General features: G+C 43.5%; 2 protein-coding genes and 1 pseudogene across 4 annotated transcripts in view; all 3 read left to right on the top strand.

The window, feature by feature from the left end:
• The window catches only part of h2ac14 (H2A clustered histone 14), a 1,193,713-nt gene that overhangs the window by 102,654 nt on the left and 1,063,090 nt on the right, over nt 1-27,969 (top strand).
• LOC101731710 (oocyte zinc finger protein XlCOF7.1-like) lies at nt 595-27,330 on the top strand. 3 transcript variants are annotated; one of them, XM_031893029.1, is made up of 6 exons: nt 595-711; nt 822-959; nt 1,057-1,189; nt 2,543-2,942; nt 3,108-4,615; nt 25,591-27,330. In XM_031893029.1, the coding sequence occupies exons 1-6, from the start codon at nt 595-597 to the stop codon at nt 26,694-26,696; spliced, it is 3,402 nt and encodes a 1,133-aa protein (XP_031748889.1). In that variant the 3' UTR covers nt 26,697-27,330. The 3 variants fall into 3 exon arrangements, with proteins under 3 accessions (XP_031748889.1, XP_031748888.1, XP_031748887.1); XM_031893028.1 differs by lacking the exons at nt 595-711; nt 822-959; nt 1,057-1,189 and having other exon boundaries at nt 2,707-3,127; nt 25,468-27,330; XM_031893027.1 differs by lacking the exons at nt 595-711; nt 822-959; nt 1,057-1,189 and having other exon boundaries at nt 2,707-3,156; nt 25,476-27,330.
• Nucleotides 23,892-24,807, top strand: LOC116407594 (annotated as a pseudogene).

Genomic DNA, 27,969 nt, shown 5'->3' with positions numbered 1-27,969 from the left:
TCCCTAACTCATTCTCCCGCCCTTGTGCTCACTGATCCAATCATTGTTCTCCGCCGCTCTCTGTCCCGCCCACATTCCCCTCCCAGCCAATGAGTGAGTGTCCCAGCTCCTCAGTTCCCTCCCTCACAGCTACAGGCAGCAGAGCAGTGTGGGAAAGAGGTGAGTAAGGGAGCGGGGCTGCACTAATGGTGGCACTAAAGGAGCAGTGTTACCTTGTTGTTCCCAACACATGAGCTGATTCCCAGGGACACTTTGCTTCTGAGTCAGTGCAGTTTCTGTGGCAGCTCCAAGCCCAACCCACCCACCATAAGTGAATTCCTCTCCCATTTGGTACCAAGGCCCCCCTGCAGCCTGAGGGGAAGCACTGAGGGGCCCATTCTTGGCAGGAAAGGGAAAGTGTTGATTGGCAGACATTGCATCATTAGAGGGAAGTTTAACAGGGGATTGTGGGATTGGTAGTTCAGCCCATGGCTAGACTAGTTATTCTATTCCCTGCTTGGAATTGTTTTGGGGGATATTGCTGGGAATAATCCCCTATAGAAATGTGTAAGTGCTTAATTCCACTTCCAGGCCCCTCCCTCCCACAAGGAGCCAATGGGAATGTGGGAGGAAGCGAGTGACCCAGTGATGGGGAAGAAGGATAAAAATGAGGAGCGGAAGGAGAGAATCCTGAATCTCACACTGGAGATTATCTATCTGCTGACTGGAGAGGTGAGGGGGGCACTGTGAGTGGCACAGTGAGAAGAGACTGTCTGTCTGTACAAAGGGGGTCTCTCTGCTGCGTTACACACTCATCATTCTCTCTCCCTCTCAATACATAGGGCTACGTCATCCCTAAGAAGAAGAGCCCAACTGTGGGTTTGGGGGCCCTGCATGCCCCTGGCTCCGTCATACAGAAGGAAAATGACAAGAAGATCCTGGAACTCATCTCCAACATCATCCAGCTGCTGACTGGAGAGGTGGGTGCGGCCCCCCAATCCCCCCTTATTGTTTAGTAACAGTGTATGATAATCCCTTTCTCTGGCTGGGGGATGACTGTAACATTGTGTGTGCCAGGTTGCCATAAGGAGTGAGGATGTTTCCATCTATTTTTCCTTGGAGGAGTGGGAGTATATAAAAGGAAACAAGGCCCTTTACAGGGAAGGGATAAAGGAGGAGGAGGAGGAGCCCCAGCAGCTCCGCCCACTGGGTGAGTAATGGTTTCTATCATATACAGAGCATAGAATGCAGGATATCAGGCCGTTTAAGAGGCACATGGAAAGTCAGTAGTAACATATATTTAGTCATGTCTCTTCTGTGCCCGACTTAAATAAACAACTAGCAGGGAGGTACATTTATTTAGCACAAAGGGTTAAACTTGCTGGGGGGAGGAGCTATAGAGGGGCCTGGGGGGGGGACCAATAATCAGTCATTCCCTTGCTAAAAAGTTCAAATAGATCCTGATACAAACAGCTGCCGTTACTCTATAATAATCAGTTCATATAAATAGTTCCATTAATTAATGTGCTAATAAGTCAGTCACTTCATTGGGGGGCAGTGGAGTTTGCCCTAAGTTTAACCCCTCCCCCCCCTACCTGCCCCTTATTGCTTGATTTGGCAGTTATGTAAATGTTACCGTTAGTTTCTCTGTTATATTTCACAGTCGTTAGTCAAACACTTTAATGACTGTAGCGCTTGTCCTGTAACTCTATTTGCTTATTGGCAGAATAATTAGGGACTCACTGAATCCAGGATTGGGTTTGGGATTCGGCCAGGATTGGCCTTTTCAGCAGGATTCGGATTCGGCCCAATCCATGCTCCTGGCGGAACCCAATCCCAGTCCTTAAATCACGTGACTTGTTGTCACATAAACACGGAAGTTGAAAGCACCCCGTTCTCTTTGAACCTTTCCATATTTTATTAGGATTTGGTATTCGGCCGAATCTTTCATGAAATGATTTCCGTAAAATAAATAATGACAAAATACAAGTTATTTCATAGACACACAGAAGAGGTTGTGGGAGCACCCAGTGCTAAATAGAGTATATAAATACAATGGAAGTGCGACTGATCTGTCTAAATTAACTACAAACCCACAAAAAGAGAGGGGGATTGATCAATGCACATTCCCTGGCCCCCTGTTCCATAAGTAAGTTATCTATGCTAGTGCATACAGTATATTTACAAAAAACAGGGGTTTTCAGTTACAAAATTATGATCATAAGATGGGTAAGCCCCCAAACCCCGTCAAGGTAAACCCCGTATGGCGGCCCTATCTATTTACCTCATATATTTTAAAGGCTGGCACTCCCGGGCACTGTTGCCATTCTTGACCTGGGGGCTGGTTTGAGTCAGAGGGCTTAGCCCCCCCCATGCCTTCAGCTTTTATAGAGAGAGATTGCCAGGACCACAGCTTGGTCCTACAGGCTTTATCCTCCCCCGCTTGCAGCTTGTAAAGGATAAGACTGACCATAACCAACACCCATTTTATTAAAGGCATAAGACCACCATACAAGTTATTTCCCTCAGATATATCTCTGATCTCTATCCTTCCCTTTAGCAGCCTGTGAGTATAAAGATGGGAGCGATGTTACAGCACATACGGAAGCAACTTTATGTTGTAATAATGATGGGAATCTCACAAACCCTGATGTTTCTCCAGCGGAACAGCCCCCACCGGCCAATGGGATGAAAGAGGAGGCGGCTTCATGGGAAGGGGGAAACCAATCAGATTGCAGCATTAATCCCCTTACAGAACAGATACAGGGAACAGACACACCTACTCCTATCATGGGGTGCAGCCTAGATAGCAACTCGGCAGTTAATTATGCATCAATTGATGTGAAGGAGGAGTTAATTTCTTCATGGGAAGGGGGAAACCAATCAGATTGCAGCATTAATCCACTTACAGAACAGATACAGGGAACAGACACGCCTACTCCTATCATGGGGTGCAGCCTAGATAGCAACTCAGCAGTTAATTATGCATCAAATGATGTGAAGGAGGAGTTAATTTCTTCATGGGAAGGGGGAAACCAATCAGATTGCAGCATTAATCCCCTTACAGAACAGATACAGGGAACAAATACTCCTATCATGGGGAGCAGCCAGAATACCTTACAAATGATGGATAATAATCATGATGAAAATTCCCACCAATCTCCACATAAATCTCACATAACAAAAAATACATTACGTAGGAAATACAGCTGCAGTGAGTGTCAGAAACACTTAAGTAATAAGAGAGACTTTGATAAACACCAGAGAACCCACAAAAGAGAGAAACTTTTTTCTTGTTCTGATTGTGGGAAATGTTTTTCAACACGATATAACCTTATTACTCATCAAAGGACTCACACAGGGGAGAAACCATTTTCTTGTTCTGAATGTGGGAAATGTTTCTCAAGCAAATATTATCGGGATTGTCATCTAAGCACCCACACAGGGGAGAATCCATTTTCTTGTTCTGAATGTGGGAAATGTTTCTCAAGCAAATATTATCGGGATTGTCATCTAAGCACCCACACAGGGGAGAATCCATTTTCTTGTTCTGATTGTGGGAAATGTTTTTCAACACGATCTAACCTTATTACTCATCAAAGGACCCACACAGGGGAGAAACCATTTTCTTGTTCTGAATGTGGGAAATGTTTTTCGAACCGATCTTTGCTCAATTGTCATCAAAAGACCCACACGGGGGAGAAACCATTTTCTTGTTCTGAATGTGGGAAATGTTTTTCGAACCGATCTATACTCAATCGTCATCAAAGGACTCACACTGGGGAGAAACCATTTACTTGTTGTGAATGTGGGAAATGTTTTGCAATGCAATCTGAGCTTGATTATCATCAAAGGACTCATTTAGGGGTAAGACCTTTTTCATGTTCTGAATGTGGGAAATGTTTATCAGACCAATACCGCCTTAAAATTCATTATAGAACCCACACAGGGGAGAAACCATTTTCATGTTCTGAATGTGGGAAATGTTTTTCAGAGCGATCCCAACTTAAAACTCACCATAGAACCCACACAGGGGAGGAACCATATTTTTGTACTGAATGTGGGAAATGTTTCTCAAGCCAATCACTCCTTATAAAGCATCGTAGAACCCACACAGGGGAGAAACCATTTTCATGTTCTGAATGTGGGAAATGTTTTTCATACCAATGCCGCCTTAAAATTCATTATAGAACCCACACAGGGGAGAAACCATTTTCATGTTCTCAATGTGGGAAATGTTTTGTAAGACAAACTCATCTACATAGTCATCAAAGGATTCACACAGGGGAGAAGCCATTTTCTTGTTCTGAATGTGGGAAATGTTTTTTGAACCGATCTATACTCAATCGTCATCAAAGGACTCACACTGGGGAGAAACCATTTACTTGTTGTGAATGTGGGAAATGTTTTGCAATGCAATCTGAGCTTGATTATCATCAAAGGACTCATATAAGGGTAAGACCTTTTTCATGTTCTGAATGTGGGAAATGTTTTTCATACCAATCCCGCCTTAAAATTCATTATAGAACCCACACAGGGGAGAAACCATTTTCATGTTCTGAATGTGGGAAATGTTTTGTAAGAAAATCTCAACTACATAGTCATCAAAAGACTCACACAGGGGAGAAGCCATTTTCTTTCATTCTAAATGAGGGCAATGATTTGCATTGAACAGTAGTCTAAAAATACTTTCACAATGAGGAAAACCGTAAACTCGTTATACAAAGGAAGTATCAGGCAAACATTCTCTTTCAAGCAGATTCCATCTTAATATATGTTTCAGTATTTAAAGAGAGGAACACATTTGTGCCCCATAAAATATTTCCTTAAGAGAATCCTAAAGACTCCTGATGGGCACTGGGCAATTCTGAGACTGGGGGGGCACCAAAGCAGAATGCACCATAAGTACCTTCCCCCGGCACTGGCTCTGCATTGGGAACTGAGGAGCCCTCTGGGATATATCTCCCCCTCCCCCCAACAGATAATATTCTGGGTTTTATTGAACAAGAAGGGACATATTCCAAGGGGTACGAGCCCCCCAGGGTATCACTTGGGCAGATGCTGTTCCCTAATGCTCACACAGTAGGTAACATAATGGGGATATACCCAGCTGGGAATGATGTGCCGGGTACATATGCTCTTACTACAGGGATCCCCAATCTTTTACACTCATGAGCCACACTCAGATGTAAAAAGTGTTGGTGAGCCACACAAGCATGAAAATCTTTCTTTAGGGATGCCAAATAAGGGCTGTGATTGGCTATTCGGTATCCCCATGGGGCCTTCTAGCCGTCAGGAGGCTCTGCTTGAAGGAAAACTTTCTGTTCTTCCAAAAATTGTCTTCAAACCAGAAATGTAAAAATGGGCAACTACTTTAAGGCCACTGGGAGCATCATCAATGGGGGTGGGGAGTAACATGTTGCCCCTGAGCCACTGGTTGGGGATCACTGTCTTACTGGGTAAATATAAAGCCTATAACATCATCTTGTCATTATTAACCCAATGTCATTTCCAATGGGGCATTTGTTGAGATGAAAGGAAAGGGGGTTACACCATTATCCTATAAAGGGTCTCTTTACATTAAATCAGTTTTGTGAAAAACCTTTGTGTCAGTCCGATTTATTGGTGCAATTTATATTTGTTTTCATGGTTGTTAATAAGACAATGAATATATATTTTTTATAATTACCCAGTAGTAGAACATTGTACCACGGGAGCCATAGAGCAGAAAGGGAAAAGGCATCATGATATTGTGGTGGATACTTCTGTATAGGAAGGAGTCAGGCTAGGCTCAACCAATCGATCGCCGCATAGTGGATGCTTCCCCTGCATCGCCGTATTGCCTCTTTTCAAATGACCGGAAGCCAAGTTTTGACAGGTATTTTCTAATAAAGCATTCAAAATAAAAATTGTGTGCAGGATAGGGCAATTATTGGGGCAGGTTAGAATAGATTTTTTACTTAAAAAATGTTAGTGTTACTTTTCCTTTAAGTTGGGAATGCTTTGAAGTGCCTTTGTGGGGGTTACCTTGGGATTTATTATAGGGGGGAGATCAACTCCAAGATATCCCAGGAGGCCAACTGGGGGTCTTTAGCATTTCAAAGTGGAACTGTTTGTGAAGTTGTTTATGGTGAGACAGCTCCTTAGGGCCTTGATTTCCCAAAGTTGCCTCGAGAGGTAACTTCGGCAATCGCGGCGTAGCGTATGCCATCCCACTGGCGATTTACATTTTCGCCGGTGGGATGGCATTTTGGGGAGATTAGTCACCCACGACAAGGGAGATTTATCACAGGCGACTTATCTCCCCGTCTGTCACGGCCCTTATGGGACTGACTAACACAATAAGATTATGGTACCTGATTATCTTGTCAGCCAATCAGAACACATCCCTACATTAGTCAGTGAGATTCTAAGGGGGAGATTTATTAAGACACGAACGCTCCAAGCGCATTTTTGCCTATTTTTTTCGCGCTTGCGTGACTTTTTCGTACGCTTGTGTGAAAAATTCGGAAAGGTTCTGCCACTCTCTACAATAATTCGGTGCGAAAATTTTGTGTGTTTTGGCTCGCCAATACGATATTATCGGGACTAATAGGATTTTTTCGTAAGCATTTTTGTGATATTTGCAGAAATTATCGTATCCAATCCGAATTTTTCCCGTTCGGGATTCGAACTCTCGTTTTAATGAATCGGCCCCTAAGAGTATAATTTGTGAAGCTTTTATACTCATAGATAGACACACTGACACACACACACACAGAGATTAGATGTTGGGTCAGGGAGAAGCCCTTATACTCATAGATAGACACACTGACACACACACACAGATTAGATGTTGGGTCAGGGAGAAGCCCTTATACACATAGATAGACACACTGACACACACACACACAGATTAGATGTTGGGTCAGGGAGAAGCCCTTATACACATAGATAGACACACTGACACACACACACAGATTAGATGTTGGGTCAGGGAGAAGCCCTTATACACATAGATAGACACACTGACACACACACACACAGATTAGATGTTGGGTCAGGGAGAAGCCCTTATACACATAGATAGACACACTGACACACACACACACACAGATTAGATGTTGGGTCAGGGAGAAGCCCTTATACACATAGATAGACACACTGACACACACACACAGATTAGATGTTGGGTCAGGGAGAAGCCCTTATACACATAGATAGACACACTAACACACACACAGATTAGATGTTGGGTCAGGGAGAAGCCCTTATACACATAGATAGACACACTGACACACACACACAGATTAGATGTTGGGTCAGGGAGAAGCCCTTATACACATAGATAGACACACTAACACACACACAGATTAGATGTTGGGTCAGGGAGAAGCCCTTATACACATAGATAGACACACTGACACACACACACACAGATTAGATGTTGGGTCAGGGAGAAGCCCTTATACACATAGATAGACACACTGACACACACACACAGATTAGATGTTGGGTCAGGGAGAAGCCCTTATACACATAGATAGACACACTGACACACACACACACACAGATTAGATGTTGGGTCAGGGAGAAGCCCTTATACACATAGATAGACACACTGACACACACACACAGATTAGATGTTGGGTCAGGGAGAAGCCCTTATACACATAGATAGACACACTAACACACACACAGATTAGATGTTGGGTCAGGGAGAAGCCCTTATACACATAGATAGACACACTAACACACACACAGATTAGATGTTGGGTCAGGGAGAAGCCCTTATACACATAGATAGACACACTGACACACACACAGATTAGATGTTGGGTCAGGGAGAAGCCCTTATACACATAGATACACACTGACACACACACACACAGATTAGATGTTGGGTCAGGGAGAAGCCCTTATACCCATAGATAGACACACTGACACACACACACACAGATTAGATGTTGGGTCAGGGAGAAGCCCTTATACACATAGATAGACACACTGACACACACACACACACACAGATTAGATGTTGGGTCAGGGAGAAGCCCTTATACACATAGATAGACACACTGACACACACACACACACAGATTAGATGTTGGGTCAGGGAGAAGCCCTTATACACATAGATAGACACACTGACACACACACACACAGATTAGATGTTGGGTCAGGGAGAAGCCCTTATACACATAGATAGACACACTGACACACACACACACAGATTAGATGTTGGGTCAGGGAGAAGCCCTTATACTCATAGATAGACACACTGACACACACACACAGATTAGATGTTGGGTCAGGGAGAAGCCCTTATACACATACAGTGGAGGAAATAATGATTTGACCCCTCACTGATTTTGTAAGTTTGTCCAATGACAAAGAAATGAAAAGTCTCAGAACAGTATCATTTCAATGGTAGGTTTAACAGTGGCAGATAGCACATCAAAAGGAAAATGGAAAAAATAACTTTAAATAAAAGATAGCAACTGATTTGCATTTCATTGAGTGAAATAAGTTTTTGAACCCTCTAACAAAAAAAGACTTAATACTTAGTGGAAAAACCCTTGTTTGCAAGCACAGAGGCCAAACGTTTCTTGTAATTGATGAGCAAGTTTGCGCCCATTTTAGGAGGAATGTTGGTCCCACTCCTCTTTGCAGATCATCTCTAAATCCCTAAGGTTTCTGTCTCTGTGCAACTCTGAGCTTGAGCTCCCTCCATAGGTTTTCTATTGGATTAAGGTCCGGAGACTGACTAGGCCACTCCATGACCTTAATGTGCTTCTGCTTGAGCCACTCCTTTGTTGCCTTTGCTGTATGTTTTGGGTCATTGTCGTGCTGGAACACCCATCCACGACCCATTTTCAGTTTCCTGGCAGAGGGAAGGAGGTTATCGTTCAGGATTTCACGATACATGGCTCCGTCCATTTTCCCGTTAATGCGAATAAGTTGTCCTGTGCCCTTAGCAGAAAAACACCCCCAAAGCAAAATGTTTCCACCCCCATGCTTGACGGTGGGGACGGTGTTTTGGGGGTCATAGGCAGCATGTTTCTTCCTCCAAACACAGCGAGTTGAGTTAATGCCAAAGAGCTCTATTTTGGTCTCATCAGACCACAGCACCTTCTCCCAGTCACTCACAGAATCATTCAGGTGTTCATTGGCAAACTTCAGGCCTGCACATGTGCCTTCTTGAGCAGGGGGACCTTGCGAGCCCTGCAGGATTTTAATCCATTGCGGTGTAATGTGTTTCCAATGGTTTTCTTGGTGACTGTGGTCCCTGCTAATTTGAGGTCAGTAACTAACTCCTCCCGTGTAGTTCTAGGATGCTTTTTCACCTTTCTCAGAATCATTGACACCCCACGAGGTGAGATCTTGCGTGGAGCCCCAGAGCGAGGTCGATTGATGGTCATTTTGTGCTCCTTCCATTTTCGAACAATCGCACCAACAGTTGTCACCTTCTCTCCCGGCTTCTTGCTAATGGTTTTGTAGCCCATTCCAGCCTTGTGCAGGTCTACAATTTTGTCTCTGACATCCTTGGACAGCTCTTTGGTCTTTCCCATGTTGGAGAGTTTGGAGTCTGCTTGATTGATTGATTCTGTGGACAGGTGTCTTTTATACAGGTGACTAGTTAAGACAGGTGTCCTTAATGAGGTTGACTAATTGAGTAGAAGTGTCTAACCACTCTGTGGGAGCCAGAACTCTTAATGGTTGGTAGGGGTTCAAAAACTTATTTCACTCAATGAAATGCAAATCAGTTGCTATCTTTTATTTAAAGTTATTTTTTCAATTTTCCTTTTGATGTGCTATCTGCCACTGTTAAAATAAACCTACCATTGAAATGATACTGTTCTGAGACTTTTCATTTCTTTGTCATTGGACAAACTTAAAAAATCAGTGAGGGGTCAAATAATTGTTTCCTCCACTGTAGATAGACACACTGACACACACACAGATTAGATGTTGGGTCAGGGAGAAGCCCTTATACACATAGATAGACACACTGACACACACACACACACAGATTAGATGTTGGGTCAGGGAGAAGCCCTTATACACATAGATAGACACACTGACACACACACACACAGATTAGATGTTGGGTCAGGGAGAAGTCCTTATACTCATAGATAGACACACTGACACACACACACACAGATTAGATGTTGGGTCAGGGAGAAGCCCTTATACACATAGATAGACACACTGACACACACACACAGATTAGATGTTGGGTCAGGGAGAAGCCCTTATACACATAGATAGACACACACACACACACACACACACAGATTAGATGTTGGGTCAGGGAGAAGCCCTTATACTCATAGATAGACACACTGACACACACACAGATTAGATGTTGGGTCAGGGAGAAGCCCTTATACACATAGATAGACACACTGACACACACACACACAGATTAGATGTTGGGTCAGGGAGAAGCCCTTATACACATAGATAGACACACTGACACACACACACACACAGATTAGATGTTGGGTCAGGGAGAAGCCCTTATACACATAGATAGACACACTGACACACACACACACACAGATTAGATGTTGGGTCAGGGAGAAGCCCTTATACACATAGATAGACACACTGACACACACACACACAGATTAGATGTTGGGTCAGGGAGAAGCCGTTATACTCATAGATAGACACACTGACACACTCACACAGATTAGATGTTGGGTCAGGGAGAAGTCCTTATACACATAGATAGACACACTGACACACTCACACAGATTAGATGTTGGGTCAGGGAGAAGCCCTTATACACATAGATAGACACACTGACACACACACACACAGATTAGATGTTGGGTCAGGGAGAAGTCCTTATACACATAGATAGACACACACACACAGATTAGATGTTGGGTCAGGGAGAAGTCCTTATACACATAGATAGACACACTGACACACACACAGATTAGATGTTGGGTCAGGGAGAAGTCCTTATACACATAGATAGACACACTGACACACACACAGATTAGATGTTGGGTCAGGGAGAAGTCCTTATACACATAGATAGACACACTGACACACACACACACACAGATTAGATGTTGGGTCAGGGAGAAGTCCTTATACACATAGATAGACACACTGACACACACACACACACACAGATTAGATGTTGGGTCAGGGAGAAGCCCTTATACACATAGATAGACACACTGACACACACACACAGATTAGATGTTGGGTCAGGGAGAAGTCCTTATACACATAGATAGACACACTGACACACACACACACAGATTAGATGTTGGGTCAGGGAGAAGTCCTTATACACATAGATAGACACACTGACACACACACACACAGATTAGATGTTGGGTCAGGGAGAAGTCCTTATACACATAGATAGACACACTGACACACACACACACACACACAGATTAGATGTTGGGTCAGGGAGAAGCCCTTATACACATAGATAGACACACTGACACACACACACACAGATTAGATGTTGGGTCAGGGAGAAGTCCTGGGAAGACTGATCCCTATAGAACAGATCCTGTGGGCACATTTGAAAGAATTCTGTATTATTTGCTGTCTCTGGGCCGGATAATCTGAATAAAATCGCTTCATCTCTGGAAAAGAACCGTGATTGTTTCCTTTTACCTGCGGCAAATATTGGCATCTCCAGTACATTTATAATAATATGCTACATATAGATATATGAGAGAAGTCTATACTCCATTTTGGTGCGGTGACAAGTGACCAGAAGCATAGGCGGAGGGTGACTTTTTTGTTTGGGGAGGCTAAATATGGGCCGTACACAGACTGACCTACAGCTAATGTGACACTTAGTGGATTCGCTGCTGGTGTAAAAAATTAACCTCCCAACTACCTCTTGCCGTTCCCACTGACTCCCAGGGATACTGCGCAAAAGTGCGGGTGCTTTTTTTAACCCTAAAATGCTTAGGATGTAAAAGCATTCATACGTGCACTTCTGTTAGGGGTTCTCTATACATTTGTGTTTGTGATCAATTAGCTTCAAGGGGTAGTTAACCTTTAAATTAACTTTTAATATGATGTAGACATTGATATTCTGAGACAAGTTGCAATAGGTCCTCTTTAATTTTTAATGGTTTTTCAGTTATTTAGCTTATTGTTCAGCAGCTCTCCATTTGGTATTTCAGCAGCTATCTGGTTGCTAGGGTCTTATTTACCAGGTAGTGGTTTAAACAAGAGATGGGAATATGAATAGTTAAGGGGCCTGCTTCACAGAGCAATACTTTTTGGTCAGTGACCCTCATTTGAAAGCTGGAAAGAGGCAGAACCGAAAGGCAAATTATTCAAAAACTATAAAAAATTAACTAGGAAGACCAATTGCAAAGTTGCTAGGAATAGGCCATTCCATAACATACTACAAGTTAACTTAAAAGTGAACCTCACCTTTAGATGTGTTTAAGTTAGCTTTATAGAGAGAGAGGCAGCAGGTACTGACATCCCACGCACGTTATATACAGTGAGACGCAGTCTCTATATACAAAACCAGCACGTTATATGCAGCGAGACGCAGTCTCTATATACAAAATCAGCACATTATATACAGTGAGACGCAGTCTCTATATACAAAATCAGCACGTTATATGCAGCGAGACGCAGTCTTTATATACAAAACCAGCACATTACATACAGCGAGACTCAGTCTTTATATACAAAACCAGCACATTATATGCCGTGAGGAGCAGTGGGTACAGATGGCAGATATTCAGGCCCTGGCACTATAACACTGGCACTGATACACAGGATTGGCCCCACTGTAACTAACTAGAAAGGAAAAAAACAATGACAAAAGTAAAAGAAAAATAGAAAGTGCAAAAAACCATAACAAATATATAAAAGCACAATGAGCTTTGTCAGGGGGAAAAGTTAACTTACCCTCCATCTGTTAGGGTAGGGGATAGGGATATTATAGATATCAGGTGACAAAAAACTATTTTATTTCAGCTAGTGGGTCAGTCTTTAGAACATATAAAGTATAGCGCCTGTGGGATTAAAACTGTAGCAAAAGTTCAAAGTTGGTTCTTGGGTAAAGTTTACAGCCTGCAGATTCTTCTTTTTTTGTCTTCAATTCTGCACTGCCTCCAGTTTGCAAAATCTCCCAATCCCTGTCTGCATCTGCGCCTTGATTGGTCAATTTTACTGCCTGTCAAGAAAGCTGTGCTCTGATTGGAGAATCCACAAGAAGAAAGATCCAATCAGAGCACAGCTGATTTCTGCAGAACCCGGAGAAGATTTACAGGACAGTGCAGAAATGGAGCCAGGTTTTAAGGTGCCAAAGCAGGCTTAGCCTCCCCAAGCCTTATTGAAAATCCGCCTATGGACCTGTTATCCAGAAATGCTCGGGACCTTGGGTTTTCTGGATAAGGGATCTTTCTGTAATTAGGATCTTCATAACTTAAGTCTGCTAAAAATGACATCTATAAAGGCCGGAGTGAGCAGATGTCAAACATAATAGCCAGAACTCTACTTCCTCCTCTCAGCTCTTTAACCTCTTAGTCAGTCAGTGACTGTTCAGTTAGTTTGCTATTGATCCTGACCTGTGTGCTCACAAACTAACAGTTATATCCCATATGCCCCCCCCCCAAGTCACTATTTGGTTACTGACTGGTAACATATTAGACAGCTGCAAAGGAGGTAGTTGCATCCTGGACAGTATGTCGGGCATCAGTTTGCTCCATCCTATGTATATACACCACTTTTATTTTTACACTGAACTGTTTCTTTAAAAAATTTAGAAGCAGTTACTCATTCTGTACATGTGTTCATGCTGCAGCACACTGCCTGATGCTACCTCCTTTCAAAAAGGGGCTACACCAGGGGTGCCCAGACTTTGCCACCTGGCCTCCGTCATGAGATCTACCACAGTTAAAATAGTGTGACAAATATTTGGTGCAATAAGCAAGAAAAAGTATCAATCAATGTTTAACAAATACACACAGTAATATATAAATGCAGTGCCAAATTCACATTTAATGCCCACATAACATTATTCAAGTGCCAACTGTAAGTTTAATGTGAAAGGACTCTAGTAGCTTTTACTCCCCTTCTTCATGGCCCACTTTGTAGTCTGCACACAGAAACATATATAAAGTAGAAACAAATATATACAGCGGCCCGGTGGGGACAATGTTGTTAACTGGGATGAAACTACAGAGACGGATGGCTTGAGCAGCCGCACTCAATAGTATGCTGGGGGGGGGGAAGAAGTAGTGGGATGTCATTCCACCACGATCTACCTCGGGCACCCCTGGGCTAGGCACTGACTGACTTCTGCTGTATACCATTTACACTAGGCACTCTAACACAAACTGCCTCCTATTTCATCCCAATCATTGCAGGGACCCCCCAATGCAAGCACCTTTGGCAGCTTAAATAAGAGCTTCAGACATATTGCCTGCTGCTCCCTCTTTATACTGGTTTAGCCTAAATGCTACTGAATGTAACCAGGACCTCTAGACTTCTAACAGGAACTCCCAGCAGGTACACTGTCTACTGCTGCACTATTTTATATAGGGGCCCCTGGTATTTGTTTTTTAAGCACATTATATGAAAGCTGTGCAGCAGAGATGTATGTATTTAATATGATATTTAAACATTAAATATAATAGCTACATACCAGACAACAAGGAGCTTAAGAATCAGCACCTGCTGTGTCTGTGAGCCCAGATCACCAGCAGTACAACAATTTCTTTGGATGAGTTGCACTTGTACTTGTGCTGTGTAGTAGTGCCAGACTAGTAGATCGCCTCAGGTTATGCTTTCCTATTCTGAAATCTCGCAAGATTTGCAGTCCGAAATCCCGAGATGATGTCATCAAACACCGGAGTCACTAGCAAACTAACAGGTTGTTGTTCTGACTTTAGAGACACTAAACTGCAGCGCCCCCCCCAAGCGCAACATAAAGTAGGCACAACATCGCTCAGAGGATTTTTTTTATTTTATTTTTTTTTATTTTGTGATGGGGCTTTTATTTTGGGGACACAGGTTTGGGGAGGCTTAGCCTCCCCAAGCCTTAATGAAAATCCGCCTATGACCAGAAGAAGCGCGGGGGATTTGTCAGCCAAGAGTCTGTAGAGAAGCCCTGGGAGGCAGTGTGGGCCCTAGGGCTGGGGCCTGGGGATCTGTCACCCTAAAAGGGTTGATAAGAAGTTGGCACTTTTTTATATACAGCGGCTTCAGTTAGTGATAATAGCACAAAGGGGGAATGGTCAGCACCTGGTTGGTTATTTATATTAATAATCATGGGGGACCATATGAAATCCCACAAGAATGTAAAAATTCCTGGGATTTAATAAAAAATGTTATAGCTGCCATAGTGCTGGGCGGTATGACCAAAAATTTATATCACGGTATTTTTCAAAATTATATCGGTATCACGGTATTTGACGGTATTTTTTTTTCCCCATGCATGATTAGGTGACCACCCCAAACACCCGCCACCCGCACCCCCCCCCGCCACCCCAAACACCCCCCCATCCGCACGCAGCCCCCCCACCCCCACGCACCCCCCCATCCGCATGCAACCCCCCCACCCCCCCATCCGCACGCACCCGCCCCCACCCCAAACACCCCCCCATCCGCACACACCCCCCCACCCCAAACACCCCCCCATCCGCACACCCCCCCAACCCCAAACACCCCCCCATCCGCACACACCCACCCCACCCCACCCCAAACACCCCCCCATCCCCTTCACATAAATATAACCCCCCACCCCACCCCATCCCACCCCCCCCAAACACAACCCCATCCCCTTCACATAAGTATAACCCACCCACCCCCACCCCAAACACCCCCCCATCCCCTTCACATAAGTATAACCCCCCACCCCACCCCACCCCCCCCAAACACAACCCCATCCCCTCCAAACACAACCCCATCCCCTTCACATAAAATATAATTACTGGCCAGGCACCCCCCCCGACAGCTCACATTGGTATCCGACTCTGAATGCGTCCTAGCAATGGCGCTTTTGTAGAGTGTGCGCGCTGACGTCACGTGCGCGCTGACGTCACGTGCGCGCTGACGTCACGTGCGCACCCGGAAGTATTCAGCACACCGGTATGTAGAAAATTCATATCGGTTTCAAAAAAAAAACCGGTGATCGGTTTTTACCGGTATACCGCCCAGCACTAAGCTGCCAGTGTTTTTGATAAGAAAACTAAGGAAACAAAACGTAAAGGACTAATACAGGGATTGGTCTCCTGCTGTTTAAACATGGCAGAAATGATTAAACAAAAGGAGACTGATATCACAGAACAGGCAGAGAGGTTTGGGACTTTGGTGAGAGAGTCAAATGAAAAGATCTCTGAGTTAAGGTTACCTGCAATAACCACTAGGGGGCAGTGCTTGAGAGGCCAATCTGTGTGACCCCTTAACTGGGGTAAATGATGAATTGTCAGTGAAAATACAGGATGTAGAAAAGGAGCCGGAGGAACATAAACATGCAATAAATATTGCTTTTGATAAAGTTGGGAATATATCTGATCAATCTTGTCCAAACAATATTTCCAAATTTAACCCAGAAATGAAAGGACACAAACAACTGTATCCTTGGAATGAATCAGATCCAGCGTGTAGTTTCCCAGCAGCTCCTGTTGTCACTACAACTGTATTAAACCCTGACAATACTGGGGAGGTGCAGCTCAGAGCAATTACAGCCCCAGGAGATGGGGGCTATTGCTAGAGAGATTGGGCAGGTACCAAGGTAGGAAACCAACACATTCCTGAAGTGCTTCTGTGAGTTATGTTGTGTACCACTAGAGGGAGCTGCATGCCTAAATGTTAGCTCAGCTACAATGTGTTATCTAGCTTGACTTTCTGCTTATTCTCTATGGTTAGATACACTTACAGTTTGCCATATTGGAGCGCTAATAAATAAGTTATCTAGTATAAATAAATTTGAAGCAACTGGACTTGTATAGTAATCATTGAAGACGTTTCACTACTCATCCGAGCAGCTTCTTCAGTTCAACTGACTGGTATGGGAAGTCCTCAGCATATATACTCTTCCACTAATCCAATCACAATGGCACTATGTAACTCTTCAGAAAGGTGACATCTGAAACTCACAGAGGTGTGAATGCTGTGGAGTTACTTTGAAAGGATTACCCAAGTATCATGCAACTCTTCAAACAGGTGTTACTTGTTAGAGTTGCATGAATGGATGTGTGAAGAGTTCTGAAACTGCCGGGGTACAGATGTTAGAACAGCATTGTATGTAGCAGACAGATGGTGTCGAAGTCCCCCGCCTCTGTTAAGGGATGGTTTCTCCACTTTGACATGAATGGCCTCTTTTACACCTCTTTCAAACCAGCGGTCTTCTTTGTCCAAAATTTGGACATTGCTATTTTCAAAGGAGTGTCCCTTGTCTTTTAGGTGTAGAAAGACAGCAGAGTCCTGGCCTGTAGTGTTCGCCCTCCTATGCTGAGCCATTCGCTTAGAGAGCAGTTGCTTTGTCTCACCAATGTAAAGGTCTGTGCACTCCTCACTACACTGGACTGCGTATACAACATTGCTTTGTTTTTCCTTTGGTGTGACTAAAAGTGTCAGCTGCATTGTCAAGTGCCAGAGCACCCCCCTCTAACCTTACTACACAAGAGAGGAGAGCTCTCACATCTCTCAGTAAGGACCCGAACATCACCATCCTGCCAGCAGATAAAGGGCGATGCACAGTTGTGCTAAACACAACTGACTATCACTGCAAAATGACCTCGCTACTCAGTGATAGCAATACATATGAACCTTTAAGGAGAGACCCAAGCAGCAGTTACAAGAAAAAGGTGATAGATTGCCTACAACAACTTGAAAAGGAGGAAGCCATTGATCGAGCTTTATACCACCGCCTGTACCCCAGAGAAGCTACACCATGCTTATATGGACTCCCCAAGATACATAAAGATGGAGCACCACTCAGGCCTATTGTCAGCAGCATCAATTCAGTGACTTACAGCATTGCAAAATACTTGGCCAACATCTTAGCCCCATTGGTAGGTAAAACAGTGCATCATATCCAAAATGCCAAAGAGTTTGTCACCAAGATTCAAGGAGTCAAACTAGAGGCAGAAGAAACTATGGTATCATATGATGTCACTTCACTGTTCACATGTATACCTACCACAGAGGCTACTGAGACTGTAAGAAATCGACTGCAGAAAGATGACACCCTCAGCAGCAGAACGAAACTCAGTCCCAACCAAGTATGTTTATTGTTAGATTTGTGCCTGAACACCACATACTTCAAATACAAGGACCAATTTTACAGGCAAAAACATGGCTGTGCAATGGGTTCACCAGTTTCTCCCATTGTAGCAAACTTGTACATGGAAGAAGTGGAAAGGAAGGCCCTACTCACATTCAATGGAACTACACCAAGTCACTGGTTCAGGTATGTAGATGACACGTGGGTTAAAATCAGATCCAACGAAGTGGCGGCCTTTTCAGAACACATTAACTCAGTGGACAACAACATCAAGTTCACAAGGGAGGATGTCCATGAGAACAAACTTGCTTTTTGGACTGTTTGATATCCATTCAAGAGGGGGGTATCTTGAAAACAGAAGTATACAGGAAACCCACTCACACGGATCAATATCTGTTGTTCGATTCCCACCATCCGCTGGAACACAAACTGGGTGTCATTAGAACTCTACACCATAGGGCGGAAAGTGTAACAACTGATACAGAGTCCAAGGACAAGGAATGTAAACATCTCAGAGGAGCACTGAAAGCTTGTGGCTACCCAGACTGGGCTTTTGTCAAAACAAGAGCAACGAAGCCCAACAGGAACACCAAAAGGAATAACCGTCCTGAGGCAGAGAGAAGGCGCAATATAGTCATCCCCTATGTAGCAGGAGTGTCGGAGAAACTCAGGAGAATTTTCAACAAACACCACATCCCTGTGTTTTTCAAACCTAGCAACACACTGAGACAAAAACTTGTACACCCAAAGGATCCAACACCAAAGGAAAAACAAAGCAATGTTGTATACGCAGTCCAGTGTAGTGAGGAGTGCACAGACCTTTACATTGGTGAGACAAAGCAACTGCTCTCTAAGCGAATGGCTCAGCATAGGAGGGCGAACACTACAGGCCAGGACTCTGCTGTCTTTCTACACCTAAAAGACAAGGGACACTCCTTTGAAAATAGCAATGTCCAAATTTTGGACAAAGAAGACCGCTGGTTTGAAAGAGGTGTAAAAGAGGCCATTCATGTCATGTGGAGAAACCATCCCTTAACAGAGGCGGGGGACTTCGACACCATCTGTCTGCTACATACAATGCTGTTCTAACATCTGTACCCCGGCAGTTTCAGAACTCTTCACACATCCATTCATGCAACTCTAACAAGTAACACCTGTTTGAAGAGTTGCATGATACTTGGGTAATCCTTTCAAAGTAACTCCACAGCATTCACACCTCTGTGAGTTTCAGATGTCACCTTTCTGAAGAGTTACATAGTGCCATTGTGATTGGATTAGTGGAAGAGTATATATGCTGAGGGCTTCCCATACCAGTCAGTTGAACTGAAGAAGCTGCTCGGATGAGTAGTGAAACGTCTTCAATGATTACTATACAAGTCCAGTTGCTTCAAATTTATTTATACTAGATATACCATGACCTGGATGAATGAAAATCTTCATAGACATACTAATAAATAAGTTGTTTAAGCATTACCATTGAGTCCTACACATCTCCACTGTGAACCCAACACTTTTCGTGGCGACGGGGATTAGAACTCTGCTGTTTGGATAGAGCAGCAGAATAGAAAAAGTGAACTCACAGGGCAAACTTCAGATCCACTGCAGACATAGCCGCCCTGGGACACATGGAGGAATGTGATGTGTATGGCAGAATTACGGCACATAGCAGAGCATTGCCAGTTTGGAGAGTTCCTAAATGATATGCTGAGAGATCGATTAGTCTGTGGGATTCAGAATGAGGCCTTGCAGTGCCGGCTTCTCGCTGAGCCTAACCTGACACTGGCAGCTGCGCAGGAGAAGGCCTTGGCTGCACAAACTGCACTTTTACACACTAAGGAAATTCATCATACAGCAACCAGTGTGCCCACCATATCCTCCCAACAGGGAGATGACATTCATTTTCAAAAAAAACAATAACCTGTGTCAGGTACATTGACAAGGTACATTGTGATGACGGGCAAGAGTGGCACCATCATGTTGATCAGTTGCCGAGGCGTGTTCATCCAAGTAACAGTACCTTAAAGGAGACATATCCTATAAAAATGATGAATGTACCAGGGAATTATACTCCTCTAGATATAGAAGGATTGTGCTTAAAGTTGTGTTTCTGACTGATTTATTGAGAAATTCCCCCAAACCCCACTAGCCCCGCCCATCTGTGCCACTTCCTGCTGGCTGAATTCTCTGGATGAGCTGGGGAGCCGGCGGCCCTCCGTACCCTGCACTGTAGGATAGGAACCAATCAGCAGCTAGGCTGACCTGATAGGGAACTGAAGCCTGTCTGTGCTTGTGTGAGTGCAGGGCTGTGATTGGCTCTCCCCCTCCTACTGTGCTTCTGGCAGGGACCGTTAGGACACGCCCACTCTTCATTTCACACTTGACGGAGAAGTGAGAGGATCTATAGGGAGCTCCAATAAAGGGGCCATTGTTACAGATAGGGTTAATGTTTAGCCCAAAGGGAAACCAGCACCGGATATTATTCATAATTGCCTACAAAATAAGCGTTTTTCCCCATTTATCCAATATGTCTCCTTTAATGGAGAGCATGGGTTGTCCCAAGGTGGTTCCAAGAGACTCCCTCCCAGATGAAGTGGCTACCCCATGCAGCCAAGGGACCAATGAAACCAGTATTCCACCAGAGAATGACTCTGCTCCTATAGAGAACTGTGATAACTCCTCCCAAGATGTCTCTTGTGGTCAGACTTCTGGTTATGAACGGCCACAATGCAACGGGGTGCCTCCAAAGTGGATGGACGATTACGTTAGCTAGGGGGGAGGAGTGTTGTGTACCACTAGAGGGAGCTACATGCCTAAATAGTAGCTCAGCTACAATGTGTTATCTAGCTTGACTTTCTGCTTGTTCTCTATGGTTAGATATACTTCCTACTTGAAAATGTCTGTATATAGTTAGCCATGTTTGAGCTCTTCCATTGAGTCCTGCACTGTGAACCAAACAAGTTACAAAGGGGCAGAGAGACATATAACTTGAATACTGAGGCTGTAGATAGAGGGTTACAGAGAGTTGTTGGAAATGGCTTATGGGTAAGGATTGTGCAGAATTGTGGGCAGCAGCGCAGGCAAGGGATGGGTTAAAGGAAATACTTCTCCCAACTACAAAGTGAACATGACAAACTTGAATGTGAATATGATACGATCAGGGCTGAGAGTTTGTGTACTGGGGGCAGAACTTTCCAAATGAAGCCCCTCTGACACATTTTGGGGTTACAGACCATGGGGGGGGCACTTTCATAGAATTCTAAACCCATACACACCCCTTAACCCTTTAAGTGCCATAGGACGTAGAATCTACATCCTGTGTTTTTTTTAATCGCATCGTTTTTATTCTTGCCTGAAAAAAATGTTTTATTGCCATTGCGGATAGCATATTCACTAACCACACTGCGCAATACCTTTTGTGTATTATTTTGGTGTTTTGATTACATTTTCTGTGATTTGGGTGCATTTTTAGTCATTTTATTGCATTTTTAGCCATTTTATTGCATTTTCAGTTATGCGTCGTTGTTGTTCGCTTGACTTTGTCTGTAAAACTAATTTGCCCAAGCCAGAATACTCAAACTGTTATTCTGACTGCAGATATCACTAGGGGGAAAAAAACATTGATTTTAGTGATTTTTTGGGGGTTTGTAGCAATTTTACTGCATTTCACATTGTTCTTTGTTACTTGTCTTTGCACATGGACATTTTGTCTGCTGTATTTCAATTTGGCTTCCTCTGTACCCCACTTAGTTTGGTAAATCTATGCATATAGGACATCAAATTGTTCAGTAGACCCCTGGCGTTCACATTTAGAGTGTTTTTTGTTGGTACGTTACGAAATGTGGGGGTACATAATGGGGCAAAATAAAAGCTTTGTGACGATTTTCAGAAATGTCATAAAAACCGTTTAGTTTAGCATAGCTTTATAGTTTTGTAGTTTGCAGTATAAAAATGTATTTCTCCATTTTTGTTTTGTCAGAATGTGTACTTTCAGAAAAAATATTGTTTTCTAGGGTCTCTGTACTTTTAGGGGGTCTTACGGCACATAATACACATACCAGGTGCAAAAGTTGCACAAGCCGGAGCGTCATATGTGAAACTTCACATGCACTATTTTTATTTGGGTGCCCCTGTACCCCACATAGTTTGGTAAATCTATGCAAATAGGGCATCAAACTGTTCCGTGGCCCCTCGGCTTTCATCTCGGTACCTAATGTTATGTGGGAGATATGATGCCGGAAAGTGGAAGCTTTTGGGCAATTTTTTTGTATTTTTATAAATTTTTATAGAAACTGCTAAGTTCAGGAAAGCATTGCTGTTTGGATTAGGAGTTGGAAACACAGTTACCCATGTCGGATTCAGCAGAATGTGTCCTTCCAAAATATATGGTTTCCTGGGGGTAAAGCGAATGTGCCGGGATTTCTGGCTTTGGAGCCAATAGTATGCCGTATTCTGCTGTAATGCTTGGGAATCTAGTAACTTACTGCTGGGAGTTTGTGATCTATAGAAGCCAGAAATCTCCATAAAACTATACATATCAGGTATCGGCACGTTCGGGAGACACGAGGCTGGCAGGTTGGATTTGTGTCCAGAAAATAAAATATGTTTCTGGTATAAATCCCTATATCATTAAAATTTTGAGCTCTAAATTTTATCCCAGAAGTGGAAATACACAAAAACTCAGCAGATTTGGAAAAGCTCAGGTTCACTTAAAAGAAGAGATAAACAGTTTTTCTCTAAAAGAGTTAAGGGCTCTACAAACTATACATTGATGGACTTATACTTTGAAAACCTGCCTGAGCTTTACACTAGCAGCCCAATTTGGAAGAAAAACCATTAACTTGGCAACTTTGAATGAATTCAAATCATGAAAAGCTAATTTGTTTTTACACCTACAAAATAATCTGTGAGTTTTCCCTCTGTCCCTAACTCTGCAGTCTGTGAGTTTTCCCTCTGTCCCTAACTCTGCAGTCTGTGAGTTTTCCCTCTGTCCCTAACTCTGCAGTCTGTGAGTTTTCCCTCTGTCCCTAACTCTGCAGTCTGTGAGTTTTCCCTCTGTCCCTAACTCTGCAGTCTGTGAGTTTTCCCTCTGTCCCTAACTCTGTGTCCCGCCCTTGTGCTCACTGATCCAATCATTCTTCTCCGCTGCTCTCTGTCCCGCCCACATTCCCCTCCCAGCCAATGAGTGAGTGTCCCAGCTCCTCAGTTCCCTCCCTCACAGCTACAGGCAGCAGAGCAGTGTGGGAAAGAGGTGAGTAAGGGAGCGGGGCTGCACTAATGGTGGCACTAAAGGAGCAGTGTTACCTTGTTGTTCCCAACACATGAGCTGATTCCCAGGGACACTTTGCTACTGAGTCAGTGCAGTTTCTGTGGCAGCTCCAAGCCCAACCCACCCACCATAAGTGAATTCCTCTCCCATTTGGTACCAAGGCCCCCCTGCAGCCTGAGGGGAAGCACTGAGGGGCCCATTCTTGGCAGGAAAGGGAAAGTGTTGATTGGCAGACATTGCATCATTAGAGGGAAGTTTAACAGGGGATTGTGGGATTGGTAGTTCAGCCCATGGCTAGACTAGTTATTCTATTCCCTGCTTGGAATTGTTTTGGGGGATATTGCTGGGAATAATCCCCTATAGAAATGTGTAAGTGCTTAATTCCACTTCCAGGCCCCTCCCTCCCACAAGGAGCCAATGGGAATGTGGGAGGAAGCGAGTGACCCAGTGATGGGGAAGAAGGATAAAATGAGGAGCGGAAGGAGAGAATCCTGAATCTCACACTGGAGATTATCTATCTGCTGACTGGAGAGGTGAGGGGGGCACTGTGAGTGGCACAGTGAGAAGAGACTGTCTGTCTGTACAAAGGGGGTCTCTCTGCTGCGTTACACACTCATCATTCTCTCTCCCTCTCAATACATAGGGCTACGTCATCCCTAAGAAGAAGAGCCCAACTGTGGGTTTGGGGGCCCTGCATGCCCCTGGCTCCGTCATACAGAAGGAAAATGACAAGAAGATCCTGGAACTCATCTCCAACATCATCCAGCTGCTGACTGGAGAGGTGGGTGCGGCCCCCCAATCCCCCCTTATTGTTTAGTAACAGTGTATGATAATCCCTTTCTCTGGCTGGGGGATGACTGTAACATTGTGTGTGCCAGGTTGCCATAAGGTGTGAGGATGTTTCCATCTATTTTTCCTTGGAGGAGTGGGAGTATATAAAAGGAAACAAGGCCCTTTACAGGGAAGGGATAAAGGAGGAGGAGGAGGAGCCCCAGCAGCTCCGCCCACTGGGTGAGTAATGGTTTCTATCATATACAGAGCATAGAATGCAGGATATCAGGCCGTTTAAGAGGCACATGGAAAGTCAGTAGTAACATATATTTAGTCATGTCTCTTCTGTGCCCGACTTAAATAAACAACTAGCAGGGAGGTACATTTATTTAGCACAAAGGGTTAAACTTGGTGCAACTGCTGGGGGGAGGAGCTATAGAGGGGCCTGTAGGACACTGACTGATAAGCAGCTGCAATAGATGTTTATGGAAGGGGACTTTAGGGTCCCAGTGATGTTGGGGGGGGGGACCAATAATCAGTCATTCCCTTGCTAAAAAGTTCAAATAGATCCTGATACAAACAGCTGCCGTTACTCTATAATACTCAGTTCATATAAATAGTTCTATTAATTAATGTGCTAATAAGTCAGTCACTTCATTGGGGGGCAGTGGAGTTTGCCCTGAGTTTAAATGACTTTAATGACTTGAACCTTCCTTATTTTATTTTTCATAATGACAAAATATAAGTTATTTCCCTCAGATATATCTCTGATCTCTATCCTTCCCTTTAGCAGCCTGTGAGTATAAAGATGGGAGCGATGTTACAGCACATACGGAAGCAACTTTATGTTGTAATAATGATGGGAATCTCACAAACCCTGATGTTTCTCCAGCGGAACAGCCCCCACCGGCCAATGGGATTAAAGAGGAGGCGGCTTCATGTGAAGGGGAAAACCAATCAGATTGCAGCATTAATCCCCTTACAGAACAGATACAGGGAACAGACACACCTACTCCTATCATGGGGTGCAGCCTAGATAGCAACTCAGCAGTTAATTATGTATCAAATGATGTAAAGGAGGAGTTATTTTTTTCATGGGAAGGGGGAAATCAATCAGATTGCAGCATTAATCCCCTTACAGACCAGATACAGGGAACAAATACTCCTATCATGGGGAGCAGCCAGAATACCTTACGAATGATGGATAATAATCATGATGAAAATTCCCACATAACAGAAAATACATTACGTAGGAAATACAGCTGCAATGAGTGTCAGATACATTTTAGTAATAAGAGCGACTTTGATAAACACCAGAGAACTCACAAAAGAGAGATACTTTTTGCTTGTTCTGATTGTGGGAAATGTTTTTCAATCCGATCTGAACTCAATCGTCATCAAAAGACTCACACAGGGGAGAAACCATTTTCTTGTTCTAAATGTGGAAAATGTTTCTCAAGAAAATATCATCTTGATTGTCATCAAAGGACCCACACAGGTGAGAAACCATTTTCTTGTTCTGATTGTGGGAAATGTTTCTCAAGCAAATTTTATCGTGATTGTCATCTAAGGACCCACACAGGGGAGAAACCATTTTCTTGTTCTGAATGTGGGAAATGTTTTACAAACCGATCTAAACTCAATCGTCATCAAAGGACTCACACGGGGGAGAAACCATTTTCTTGTTCCGAATGTGGGAAATGTTTTTCAAACCGATATAAACTCAATCGTCATCAAAGGACTCACACGAGGGAGAAACCATTTTCTTGTTCTCAATGTGGGAAATGTTTTTCAACCCAATCTAAACTTAATCGTCATCAAAGGACTCACACAGGGGAGAAGCCATTTTCTTGTTATGAATGTGGGAAATGTTTTTCAGTGCAATCTGAGCTTGATTATCATCAAAGGACTCATATAGGGGTAAGACCTTTTTCATGTTCTGAATGTGGGAAATGTTTTTCAAATCAATCTACTCTGAAAATTCATTACAGAACCCACACAGGGGAGAAACCATTTTCATGTTCTGAATGTGGGAAATGTTTTGCACAGCAATCCTGCCTTAAAACTCACTATAGAACCCACACAGGGGAGAAACCATTTTCATGTTCTGAATGTGGAAAATGTTATAAAGACCGATCCCGCCTTAAAATTCATTTTAGAACTCACACAGGGGAGAAACCATTTTCATGTTCTGAATGTGGGAAATGTTTTTCAGAGCAAGCCTGCCTTAAAACTCACTATAGAACCCACACAGGGGAGAAACCATTTTCTTGTTCTGAATGTGGGAAATGCTTTTCAAAACAATACCACCTTAAAATTCATAATAGAACCCACACAAGGAAGAAACCATTTTCATGTTCTCAATGTGGGAAATGTTTTGTAAGAAAATCTCAACTACATAGTCATCAAAGGATTCACAAAGGGGAGAAGCCATGTTCCTTGTCTAAATGAGGAAAAATGATTTGCATGGAACAGTCTAAAAATACTTTCACAATGAGTAAAACTGTAAACTCGTTATACAAAGGAAGCATCAGGCAAACATTCTCTTTCAAGCAGACTCCATCTTAATATATGTTTCAGTATTTACAGAGAGGAACACATTTGTGCCCCATAAAATATTTCCTTAAGAGAATCCTAAAGACTCCTGATGGGCACTGGGCAATTCTGAGACTGGGGGGGCACCAAAGCAGAATGCACCATAAGTACCTTCCCCCGGCACTGGCTCTGCATTGGGAACTGAGGAGCCCTCTGGGATATATCTCCCCCTCCCCCCAACAGATAATATTCTGGGTTTTATTGAACAAGAAGGGACATATTCCAAGGGGTACGAGCCCCCCAGGGTATCACTTGGGCAGATGCTGTTCCCTAATGCTCACACAGTAGGTAACATAATGGGGATATACCCAGCTGGGAATGACTTGCCGGGTACATAGGCTCTTACTGGGTAAATATAAAGCCTATAACATCATCTTGTCATTATTAACCCAATGTCATTTCCAATGGGGCATTTGTTGAGATGAAAGGAAAGGGGGTTACACCATTATCCTATAAAGGGTCTCTTTACATTAAATCAATTTTTTGAAAAGCCTTTGTGTCAGTCCGATTTATTGGTGCAATTTATATTTGTTTTCGCGGTTGTTAATAAGACAATGAATATATATTGTTTATAATTACCAGTAGTAGAACATTGTACCACGGGAAACTGTAGAAGGAGGTTCAAGCACACCGGACGATGGAGTCTGCTAAAACACGATCTTTATTCTTCCATTTAAAATCAAGGTGCCTGACGCGTTTCGTGCGCATGCGCACTTAATCATAGACGTGATTGGCCTGTGATTAAGTGCACACGAAACACTTCAGGCACCTTGATTTTAAATGGAAGAATAAAGATCGTGTTTTAGCAGACTCCATCGTCCGGTGTGCTTGAACCTCCTTCTACAGTTTGTTATCTTCCTTTCAGCTACAGGTTCGGGGCCTTGAGCACCCAGACCACTCCTGGACTCCGGTGAGCCACTTGAATTTTGTTTGATTTCATTTGCTGACTTTTCAATTGGTTTGGATTCAATACCTTTGAGATAAGCGCGGAATCTGTACACCCGAGCCTCTACGAGTGACTGGTATGCTTTACATTACTATCCCAATATACTTCATAATATAGTTATCATGTTACTTTGGATTTGATCATTTGGGGGTTATATTTAATGTACCACGGGAGCCATAGAGC

Source organism: Xenopus tropicalis, chromosome 9 (genome assembly GCF_000004195.4).
Source record: "Xenopus tropicalis strain Nigerian chromosome 9, UCB_Xtro_10.0, whole genome shotgun sequence".
Taxonomy (NCBI): domain Eukaryota; kingdom Metazoa; phylum Chordata; class Amphibia; order Anura; family Pipidae; genus Xenopus; species Xenopus tropicalis.
Note: the sequence above shows the minus strand (reverse complement) of the source record. Positions and strands in the feature narration are given on the sequence as shown.